The sequence below is a fragment of the Thermobia domestica genome, chromosome 6 (assembly GCF_964235325.1).
Source record: "Thermobia domestica chromosome 6, izTheDome1.hap1.1, whole genome shotgun sequence".
Classification (NCBI taxonomy): Eukaryota; Metazoa; Arthropoda; class Insecta; order Zygentoma; family Lepismatidae; genus Thermobia; species Thermobia domestica.
In genome coordinates, this window is record NC_137459.1 from 191,841,966 (window position 1) to 191,854,315 (window position 12,350).

At 33.4% G+C, this 12,350-nt stretch overlaps 1 protein-coding gene across 5 annotated transcripts in view; it reads left to right on the forward strand.

The window, feature by feature from the left end:
- Nucleotides 1–12,350, forward strand: part of LOC145688374 (uncharacterized) — a 726,484-nt gene that overhangs the window by 417,066 nt on the left and 297,068 nt on the right. For all 5 annotated transcript variants that reach the window (XM_081762541.1, XM_081762538.1, XM_081762537.1 and 2 more), the window contains one exon: nucleotides 3,595–3,699. In XM_081762541.1, the coding sequence (XP_081618667.1) occupies nucleotides 3,595–3,699 (105 nt within the window). The remainder of the gene's footprint in view (nucleotides 1–3,594; nucleotides 3,700–12,350) is intronic.

Below are 12,350 nucleotides of genomic sequence, written 5' to 3' on the forward strand. Positions count from 1 at the left end.
CAAAACTCATAGATACCACGGCGTGAACTTCACTTTGACTTTTTTTTTTTTTTAGGTTAACCGAGTTGAGGTACTTCAAGCTTTCCCAGCACTGCCAGTAAAATACCAAAACAATACAAATACAATTGGTCTCATAACCCTTCTCTCACCCATACCTCAGATGTAATAAACTTCAGAATGATACATAGAGTTTCTGTGGATGTTAGATTTCATGACTTTTGTATTGACACTATAGATAATAGAAATCATTCATATTTCACTATATTTTCTCTACATTTCACTGAGATTTCAGTAACATCATTATCATGTATAAATTTCACACTACAATTTCTTGAGCTGTAACGTGTGTCTAAGTGTTTCTCTTTCGTTTTAACAAAGTAGTTTATTTATTTATTTATTTATTTATTTATTATTATTATTATTATTATTATTATTATTATTATTATTATTATTATTATTATTATTATTATGTTTTTTCCTGTTTAATTCTATTAGATGGGTAAATTGATCAAGATACTTAAGGAAATATATACCACTCAATGTCTGGAACTCGAAGAGCCATAAATGGTCTGTAGCCACTTGCAAGTCACTCTTCAGTGCCGTGTATAAGTGATATATTCTTACTTCCGTTACAAGCAAGTGCAGCGGAAGATAAACGTACATACGAGTGCAGCGGGTACATCATAATTTTCTGCTGTTTCCACTTTAGTTCGCTGTTTCATATGTTGTTCTTTATAATTTAAGTAGCATAAAAATGAGCTTAAAACAACAGTTTTATAAAAGTGTAGTGTCTTTAAAATCTGTTCTCATGCATAGATTTTTTGTAACTGTATTCGTCAACTTCCCTTCAATTAAATTTACGGTAACGCGAAACCAAGGAGTAACTGTATTGGAGTACTTGCTAGAGTTAAGCAGTCCGCTCAAAAGTTGTGGGTTTTAATTGAGTGATGTGTGACTTTTGTCTCGTTAACATGTTTAAACCAACTGAGTAAAAGTAAAGTGTCATGGGAAAATGGCATGTTTGGTGGGAAAACGAGCTGTAGGCCTTAAAGAAAGTATTGTGTGACTGCAAAATCCTTACGTGAGCGTTTCCATATTGTTCCTGACACTGGCAACAGGCAGTTATTATCATGTCTCCCAAAAGCACTTACTGAGTTCAAGTTGCGTGCTCTGTGGAGCAAAATTGTCATGTGGAATGGGTGGTTCAAATGATAAATAGATTGTGAGTACTAAAGTGGATGCGCATATATTGTCGTATCTTAAAGTGTCAGTCGATCTAGCTCATGTTTATACTCTTGTTTGAAATCAACATTTGGTTCTAATATTTCCTCATTTTCTGCAATAAATTATTTATACTGTTTACTTATTGTACATTCGAAAAATGTGCTTCTTTTTAGGCATGTGCCCTAATTTAAAATACTAAATCTGCTCATTTCAGAAACCTGTTCCTGGAGAAGATAAAATAATTGGGATCCAATAGGACTAAAATAAATAATTGTCATTATCCTGTTGATTGCATTCTTGGTTCAGCACGTACAAAATTGTATAGATTTTGCATTGTTATTTATTTTTCTTCTTTTACTTACTTCTTTATTTAAAAAAAAAAATCAATCGAAGAACGAAAAGACCAGAGACTCCGACCCTCATTTCGTCACGTAATCTTGGTGATTAACTAACTATGTATTTTTGGCGGGGGAGGAGTTTTACGTTTCTCTTCATCTCATTCGTAACTCTACCACATATTCCATCATTTTTATTTATTTATTTATTTGCAGATGATGACTTCAGTGAGCAAAATGTCCCACATTTAACGGAGTAACTTAGGAATGTTTGCATTGGCAAAAATTTAAAATTTACAGACTTATTACATGTTTCTCAGGACGCTTACTAACGTACAATTTTCAAACTTTACTAAGAAAACGTTTAACTAAAAAATTCCTTTTAGACAAATGTCTTCCGTGAAAAGGAACGGTTAAATGATTCAATGAATAATAGAGCATATTAGTATGTATGATATATCCTAACACGTTATTATTTTTTTTCTTTTTCTTACGTTTCAATGCTGTGAGATAATGGGAAATGAATTGAAATTTCTGGTTTAACATCCCAAATTATACACCGAGGACAAGGGAGACATTGATGACGGTAATGAACGAAATGAAGAAAGTGAGAAGAAACGGGAGTAATTTAATAACAATCAAATATTGTTGCATTTTGTTTACAAAGTTGAAATTTACTTACTTTTAGTCATTGACTCCATTTAAAAACAAACGTAACTAAAAATACAGCGAAATTTAGTGCGATGGAAAAGTACGTGCATCTGGTCTTCAGAAACGGTCGTTTTTAACGGTAAAGATACCAACCTAGTTACGCATTTGGAGTATTAAAAGTCTCCAAATTAAAAGTACAAATTATGGTTTTTTTTTTTTTTTTTTTTTTTTTTTTTTTTTTTTTTTTTTTTTTTTTTGCAAATCGAGGTAACTATTCGACTTCTTGGAGCATTCCGTTTGCTCTGTTATTTTCACCTTGTACTAAGTTATCCGTCGTCTTTATTTCACAGGGCTTAACCATGAAACTTTATATTAAGATTTCATTTGAATCAACGATCACGTCCGCCAGGTGTGAATCTGCTGATCATAGTATAATGTAGTGAATATCTTCAATATGCGGCAAAAATCCATCAAACTTTATGTGTTCAATTGCAGAGAAAGAATGATAGATCTTTATCTTAATCACAAATAAACAAATATCAAAGGACTGAAGGATTGGTAAAACTTAAATGAGAAAGAGAAAAAGTGTGTTAACACTGATAGCTCTGGGTAGTTGTATGACTCTCAATTTGGTAACGCCCTTATTTTCAGGTTGTTTTGCATTCTCCGGGGTTACTTTTGTATACAATTTCACTTTTACATGACTTTCTTTTTCTCTGTGAACAGCCAGGTGAGTCATGATCTTAAACTCCCTGTAGTGAAACCTTTAATTACGGTATGTCGTAACAACTAAAGACATACTGAAGGGCAAGTCAGTGCCTCAAGTTCTTCTCAATTATTACTTGAATTGTGCATGTATATTTCTAGAGTCCCGTATTCAAATTGCCGATATTGAATTGTTTATTTAAGAACCGTTCTTACTGATATATCTAAGCCAAAGTAGATAACCTTTGTTAAGTTATTGTCGTGTTTGCTCACTATCTTATTACAATTCCTTCAGTAGTTAAATGTGCTCGAAAAGATATTAAACGAAATATGTTTCTCGAACTTCTTTTGATTGTAAGTAAATAGCCAATTATACACAATGTAAGTCACATTTTACAATGCGAAAATAGTTTGCTCGTTTCTAAATCTGTGATAGAGTTTACATCTTTTATGCAAAAAGACCAGATTTGATTCCCAGTGAGTACATGCAGTTTGAATCTTACTTCAAGTTGTGGATCAGTGTCGCATATAGCCACTGTTAAATTTCAAAATCAAACAGGCACTAACTTTATTTTTTAATCCTTAAAATGTGTGAATTTTATTGAATTTGTATGCAGTATATTCAGTTTTTGAGGGCAAAAGAATTGTAATGAATTATATGTTTTATTTTACATTACAGATTATGGCAGCGATCCAGAGGAGGAAGACGAATTTCGATCTGGAGAATTCTCCGACGAAGGTTTGGGGGAATCAGATGCGAGGAGTTATTACACAGAGGATCAAGGTAGGTAAAAATATGTACTTTGTTTCAATCACGCTATTTATTTATACTTGTGTTGTTGCATCTAAAACTCTACGGTGATTATAACGCGTAGGGGTTACAAATTTACTCTTACGGTAAGTGATGAAAATAACAAATCCCCAATATAAACTTTCTATGTGACGAGTATGTTTGAGAAGTAGAATTAATAATTTAAAGTATAGTATAACAACATTTCTTGAATAGGTACATTACGTTGTTCAAGAGTTGAACTTTATACTTATATGAGCATAGCGGGAAGTAAATCATCGGAAGTAATCACTAAATAATTTTCAAGTGATTGTTTCATCAAATTGTAAGGAAAGGGTAAAGATTGATTGTCTTCAGTGTTAAAATCCAACGCTAGATACTCATGCAAAAATTTTCTTGATCAATTTAGCACTGGTCCTTAAGCTTTTTCTTTTAGTTTATTCTTGTTTCTGACGGATTATCCAGTAGTTATTCTTTAGCCGTTCTTTTTCAATTATTTCTTTGGCATTCTTCTTTGGCACGTCAAGGTTAACGATGTTCTCTGCAAAAAAATACCATTAATCCCTTTCTCTGAAAACGTGTGTACTTAGGAACCTAAATCTCTTAAAAACTCTTAGCGCCGTATATGAACGTCATTACATAATAAGATAATAGTAGACCCTATAATTTAATATTATTCTGTCACAATTTGGAGTCCCATCTGCAGAAATGTAAAACAGTATAAGCAAAATATATGCAGATAAAGCCAAGCTGGAGAAAAAATTAAAGATGCTGAAGAACTAAGCCTGATTACAATTCCTACTAATAGATTTTTGTGTTACGAGTGTAAGTTTGTGAATATTCTGTGTTAAATAATTATTACTTGTCCATTGAGACCAAAGAACACAGAGTTATGACAAAGTAGACACTCAAAAAAAGGGATGGGAGACCTGGGTTCGATTCCCGGCGGGAGCTCATGTGGTTCGGATTCCACGTTAATCAGTAGGTCCACGTCTCATATAGCCTCGCTGCTGAACGGGACGTTAAACTCAAAATCAACTCAACTCAAAAAAAGGGATATTACTTTACGAGAAGCAAATGTGGACCTGTTAAGGTATGAAATGCTATATTGGAAATAAAGTTACTGGGGACAACGAAACTGTCATATGATATAGTGGGTATAGCAGTGAATACAGTATTTGATAAATAGAACTGCCAAGATGTAGAATTGTAATCCAAAGACAGTAGTAGTTTTAAGGATCATCCGTTCACTTTTGCATTCGTTTTATATCAGGAATGTATGGTATTTACCTGGCAAGTGAAGGAAGAGAAACATATTTGCATATATATGGAAAACATAATGGTATGTCACTTTTTTTTAAGTTTCGAGTAGGCTGGGAAAGATTGACCATTCCCATGCAATTCAATACATTGACAAATATTAGAGAAGGTTCTTCTGCTATCTGCAGGTACAGTTCCGAAATTAAGCTACCTATAATACATACTCTTTCGTAGTTCGATCGCAACTCATTTCACCTAATAATTCAATTTCACCGGGAGTGGCGCTTCCCATCATGTTTGTCTAGGCCGCTCATATACTATATATATGAGTATATATGAGCTGCATAAAACTGTTTCCTAAATTTAATAATTCCGTCATGTTTTACAGCAGGAGCAATAAATATTTGAGCATGAAGTTTGTATCAAAGGTAGTAGTTGTAGTTTGATACTTTATGCAACTGCTACTGATTTTGACTATTACGTTATGAACAAAGAGATAGAGCCATGAGTAATAGTCTTATTTACTCTTATTGTTTCAGATGCATACTGTTATCTATTTTCCTAGCAAGTGTATTTTATATGTATTTTACTGTCTTTTCATTTCATTGAGAATTTTATTTGATTAAGCTCCAAAATCTAAAGCCTACTTTATCCATGATAGTTACTAAGTCTGTTTCCTCTTTAGAGTAGACCTATGTTAATATTCCACTAGTCAAAACGCTTCCGTGGTAAAGAAGAATTTGAAGATATTCACATTTTCATGTCTGGTCATAGAAGGAGATTGTTATCAATAAGTTTTCTCTAGGTAATTCCTTTTTGTCATCCAGCACTGACGTGAACTATTACACGAGGCAGCTGGTAGCGCCTTTCAGTTATTAATCATTGACCCACCGAACCAGAGCTGGAAAATTGAAGAGGTCAAGTTAAGTTTGAAAAGTCCATTCCTGATGCCGTTGTTCTTCGCTTCAACTTGTCAAACAACCGGTACAGCCACAACAAGAAAATAAAAGATAATATAAATGGCCTAGTTATGGACTATTTTTCAGATGTGGCAATCAAGGAATAAACTAATTAAGAATAGAAAGGAAATCCGTTTTGCTAGAATAAATCATACTGTAAGGTGTAGGTCATTCTTGGCTAGCAAAACTTGTCATATATGCTTTCTTTTGTAATGCCACATCCTGGGTTCTTTGCTATTTGCTCAGGTAAATTAATCGCATATTCTATCTAGTTCGTTTTTTTCTTTCTCTAATATTTAATAAAATGTTTCAGAGGAAAGACTGTTTGTTGTTGTTGCAGTAAAAGAAATAACGTGTAATAACCTTCAACTCTTCCTTGAAGATGATAATTTTCGAGTCGTTTGTGATTCGCTCTAGAAAACTACGTACTTTTTTGTTCAGTTTTTTGTCTAGAGTTTTTACTATTGACTTTTCTGTTTTTGTTTGGTTTCATTAGTAAAATTACACAGAAGAAAAGACACAGATCATTTGTTGCATGAGTTTGTCGTGAATTGGGGGCATCTAACGGACGATTCATCGAACATTACTGAATTGAGTGGACTGCTTTTACGGCCTACAGGCACAAAGTAATTCAGGACACGGGGATCTACGCACTTCTACACAAGAAGCACGTTTGTTCACGTCCAATATCTTTTTTTTATCCCAATAAGATCAAGAAGAAAACAATTACTAGAAACTTGCTGATAAAGTCATCACTCGGAAAAGATCAATAGTTGGGGAAGAAGGAAAGTATAGGATAATGGACACGAAACGTTTTCTTAATTTTAGCGCCAAATACTTGTCTGCATAACAAACTGGAATCCATAGATGGCAGCGACTTGCAAGCTGATATGACTCCTGTATACACATATCTCCACATTGATTAAATAATAAACATATTCCATGTAAAAAGGTTTAGCTAGCTAAAATACACAAAAATGTTTTTTTTTTTTATAATCAAATTATTCACATTTGCTGAATGATAACTCACCATTACAGAGGCGCACTCACGGTGGGTCCACCGTGTCCAGAAATCCTCCCTCCAAAAAACTTCCTAACTCAGCATTCATTTGTACACTTTCTCAATAAAACTGCACTTGTTTAACAGCAAAATGATGACCACCATAGAGCAGAAACGATCCTAATGGATAGAGACAAGCGTTTTGTTTTTTTTTAATTTATTCAATTTCCCAAGAATAGGCTTCATCTCATTCATTAATACTCTATTCAAACCTGAAGTAGAATAAATAAACCATTTCCCAGTGGCGGCTGGTACTATATGTTGCATGGTTGTGCAACCGGATATTTTTTTTAATACTAAAAATATTTTTAAGTGTTAAAGTAGTGTATCAGTAAAAACTAAACCTTTGCTCTTGAGCGCAAAACAGTATTGATGCATTTCTGAAAAAAGTCAATTAAAAAAAAACGGAAAGAAAGAGAGAGATTTACCTTTCCAGTGGCAGCGAACGTTGCCACTGGAAGCAGTAACATTGAGCATATGGCAGCGAGCTCCTATCTTTTAACATGGGGAAGTGGATTTATTCTTGCAACGCTCCTATCTTCCCGTATTGGTTCCTTGCGGTTGCAATTTCTGCCGCAACTGGTCAGCTTCTGTAATAGTTACGAATTACTCCGCTTAGCAGCGCTTGACTCAATTGATAGCATGAGGAAGATACAGATGCGTGGAAGAAAGAAGTTATTCACAAAACATAAACTCGCAAAGAACAAATATAAGTCTGGTGGTAGCAGGGACGGATCCAGGCTGAAAGTTTGGGGGGCGGTCGTTCGAAGTCAATAGATTTTATTTAACATTTATAATAAAAAGGTGAAAATTCTTGGGATAAGATTTATTCTTAAAAAAATCATATTCTGGGAGGGGGGGTCAATCGAGTCTTCAAGAAGAAAATGTCTTACTACTGGTCTAATTCCTAGCTCTGTGTCTTTCGTGCACATGATTCCGTGTTCGATTTCCGGCGGAGAGCATAAATTAATATCAAATCATTCACTTCCAATACTCATCTGTCTTCTTTAGCCTAATTTGCTGGAATGTTAAACTATTTTTTTTTTCATTTTCAAAGGAAAACATCTTAGATTTCATGCTTCTTTACAGACAAAAAAATACGTGGTTCCTGAAAATGGACTTTTTGTTCCGTATATTTATACAAAGAAATGCTAACAAAATGCATATTGTCGGAGGAGAGAGGTGTTTCTGGACCCTAAAGAAAATAAAGCGGAAAATATTTGCGGTAGCGATGCTTTCTATTCAGAGAAACTTGTCGAGCAGCATTTCAGATTTTAATAAGGTCATAGAAAAATTTGAAGCCCGAAAGATCGAAGAAAGACCTTTCATTCTAAAATAATGCATAGTTTATATAATTAAATAATTTTGTTTAACTGCGTGCATGCAATTTTCTTGCTTTTTTTTCTGCTTTTCGGATTAGCGCCATCATTCATGGCTTACAACACACTATATATTCGATTTATCTCGTGTTCAATAACATGAGTGTAGAGGTTTTGTATATAAATAGTGTATAAACATACATTGATAGTGGTTGTTTGAAAAAAAGGAAATAGCTTATATATTAAATTAATATTAGAGAAATAATTTAATCAATAATATACAAATAGAGCTTAAAAGACTTTCTTCTTCATATTTCCTGAATATTTCTTGGATAAGACTCAAGAATGCTGGGGGAGGGGAACACTTGCGCGTACCTACATACCTTTGATATTACAACATTGCAACCGGTGCTTGTACAGACTACGACCCGCTACTGCCATTTCCGGTCTTAAATGTGTTCGTCATAGAACAAAAACGGTAGTACATAGCGGCAAGCAGTTTATTGGAATCATTTCAACGAATAATTGCAATACACAGCAAGAAACTGTTTTTGATATGGATTCAGCGTCAGATTAACAGTTTTTATTTCTCACAATCCCTCTATTGCATCTGGAAAGAACTTAAAGATATATTTCCATATTGCATTCGCATAGTTTCACAAGTGTCACTCGTTATATATATATATATATATACAGTGGCGAATCCAGGCTATGGTCAAGGGAGGGGCTAAACCATAATTTGAAGCTTTATCCATTGTAAAGCATGATTGAAGCCCATTTTATGCAGTGTATACCTGAGCGTCAAGTCAAGGGGGGGCTATAGCCCCTATAGCCTCCTTTGGATCCGCCTCTGTATATACGTATATATTGTTTAGGTGTTCCTGGACTCAAACTAAAAATAAGGGTTTTTTGCTACTTTTAAACACCTCCTTATCTTAATTTTCAAATTATTTACTTCTTGATTTTTCAAAAAAGGTATTCCTTGTAAACTAATTAAGATATAGGCTAATGGTTTTTCCCAAAGCTGTTATGTACAGAATTGATTCGAACTTAGCTGTTTGGGGCTTGAGTTAAGATCAAAAGATCACTAAGTATTTTCCAGCTTCCTTATGTTGTACGTAAGTAAGGTACTAATATAGTCTTCACGTTTTCAGACTAATGGCGTTTTTTAGATTTATTTTATGACTTTCTTCGAAAGTTTAAACATACTATATCTACAAGAATACGTAAAAGGGCTTAGTAGATTGCATACTTCAAGAATATGTGATTTCAGGTGTCACAGATTTTGTCGGAATACAAATGATTTTCACATTTTTTACTGTATAAATTACGTCGTCATCACAACTGACGTGGTGGCCGGGAAAAGGATGCATTTATAGCCTAAGTGGAAACTATGTTTTGAAATAAATCACTTTGAAGTTTTGTTTGCTTTGCAGAGTAATACAGGATTCAGCTCTTTTAAACTGCTTTTCTGAATTCTGGTATTCACATTTTGCAACAAAAACTACAGATTGTAGAACAAGTAATGGAGGTTCATTTAAACTGATGAACGAAAAAAAAAATACGTGGGCCTTTTCCCAGCCACAGCATCAATTCAGCTGGACTTCTTTTTCTGCTCGCAATTAGTTTACTGGAAATAACCACGGGACCTAAGCTTAAGTAAAGAGAACGATCGTTGTTATTAAATCTGTTTTTGCCTCTCTGCACCTGATGTCTGCTTTCTTGTCTGCGTTTGTTTTTTCACCATGCCAACTATGATATGCAGTGTTACGTGTCACTAAGTCAATGCTCTGTAATGTTTTTTTTTTTTCCTTTCTTGAACCAGACAACTATACCTGGAGATAAGCCTTAGGAAGTTTTATTTCCTCTTTCAGTGTGCTTTTGTCTGCTTTCACTTTCTTGTCAACATAAGTTGGGTTTCCTTACACTTGGAAACAATTTATATATTAAAGCATTTGTATTTACCTATTTAAAAAATATTGGATTATTATTACATAAAGTGTTTTTCTTCATATGAGCAGGTAGCTCAAGGCTAGTGTGCTTACTTGAAGTAGAGAATTTTCGTGTTCAATCTCAGGTATTTTGTCCTAACCATCTAACCAGTGCAGCTCCTCAAAGTGAATGCGTCTCCGTAATGAAATTGAATCACCTTTTACTTCTCTTTTTTTTTTCTTTTTTTAGGTGGAGGAAAGAGGGTTCAATTTTCAGTCTCTACTACACAGAAATAATTATGATCTTTTAGTACAGGAAAAGCTATACTGTATTCAAATCATTCCTAGGGTATTTGTAAAGCAAACTGCGTTAACATAGTCTTTGTTTCGACAGTTATTCTGTATATAAAATTGATATGCATATGATACTTAGACAAATTAAAAAAAAAAAAATCCGCCGCGTACATGCAACAAAATCCATCTTGTAGAATAGTGGTTGTTCAAATTTCAAGGTCCAATAAAGGAACACTGAAATTAATCTAAACCATGTTTAGATCGAACATTGTTTTTACCGAGATACCGTTTTTATCTTTTCTTTAGTCACTTTTGAAAAATTCTAGTATATATATATATATATATATATATATATATATATATATATATATATATATATATATATATATATATATATATATATATATATACCATTAATCTCAGTTAATTTCGTTCTCCTTAATTGAATTATTGCTGTTGTCTTTGGCGAAGGACACATGGCTTAGGTTGCTATTGGCAATGTATGTAATTTGAATTCCTTGTTGAACTAACAACTAATAGAGCCTCCAAAGAAAGGGGGTAATTTTGAAGCAACTTTTGATTCTTCAATCCCAAGTATGGACTGTTATTCTTTATGATTTGAGCAACCCTAATCTTGTATCCAAACTGCGTATTATAAAACGCATTTTTTTTAAAATCCTTTCATGAAAATTTCATTGTACAGCATGTAACAGTTGTTTATTACTTGGCAGTGCTATATAAGGACAAAAATTCTTAAGATTATCATTACATTACTATATATTTGCCTACTTCATAAACTTCCAAACTAATTTATGTATAGGGTGTTCCATAAAGAACGCAACTTTTGAAATATCTGCCATTTCTATTCTTGTAACTTGGCAACACTGAATGATACACGATTTTCATCTGTTGTCTTTGTGGTGAGTAGTCACAGAGCGCTGAATAGCGCACAATTGTCATCTATTTGCTGTACGGGTAGGAATGGAGTACTTCACAACGGACACTATGACAACACACTGGTCTGTCTGTCTGTTGTAACAAGCGATCAGAAATAGAGTGGAAAAGTTATCTGGCACGTTTTCAGCGTCCCAAGAATAGCTTACGTCTTCGTCTTTATCCCTATATTCCAACCGGAAGTGGTATATATATATATATATATATATATATATATATATATATATATATATATATATATATATGTATGTATGTATGTGTGTGTAGTTTTAACATTGAATTGAATTTTCACAGAGTAAAAGCTGTAAGATCTTATATTAATCATCCACACAAGTGTTGGTTCCATCTTCCTCCGTATCTGGCTTTTTAAACGGGAACTGATAGATATATCGCTTATGGGTTTAATTACCTAGGCATTGCAATCCTGTTGTTTGGAAATCTAGTGTAGTTTTACAGTGTGAAACGAAATTGTTATAACTTTCAATAGCTTATAGGGAGGAAATGTTTCAACTAAATAGACTATAACAAAATACCGATTAATGAGTTTAAAAATGCATGTGTTACTTTAAAACTGTAAGGATATAGATTGAACACGTACTTTATCATTTTAATTTATCAAGAACTCAGAAATATTCTTAGGAAGGAATACGTCTAACAAATTCATGAGAAACAGAGTAACTTTTAGCCTATTGTTCAGTGCCTGGTTAGGTGAACCTCATATAATTCACTCGTAACATCACCTATAATATTAGATTTTTTGTTAGTTTTGACTTCTAACCTTTTGAGTAAGTTAAATTACGGTTAGTTAATTTAATTAAAAGAAAAAAAAACAGAACCTTCCACTCTAAATCTAAATAAAACTGGATAC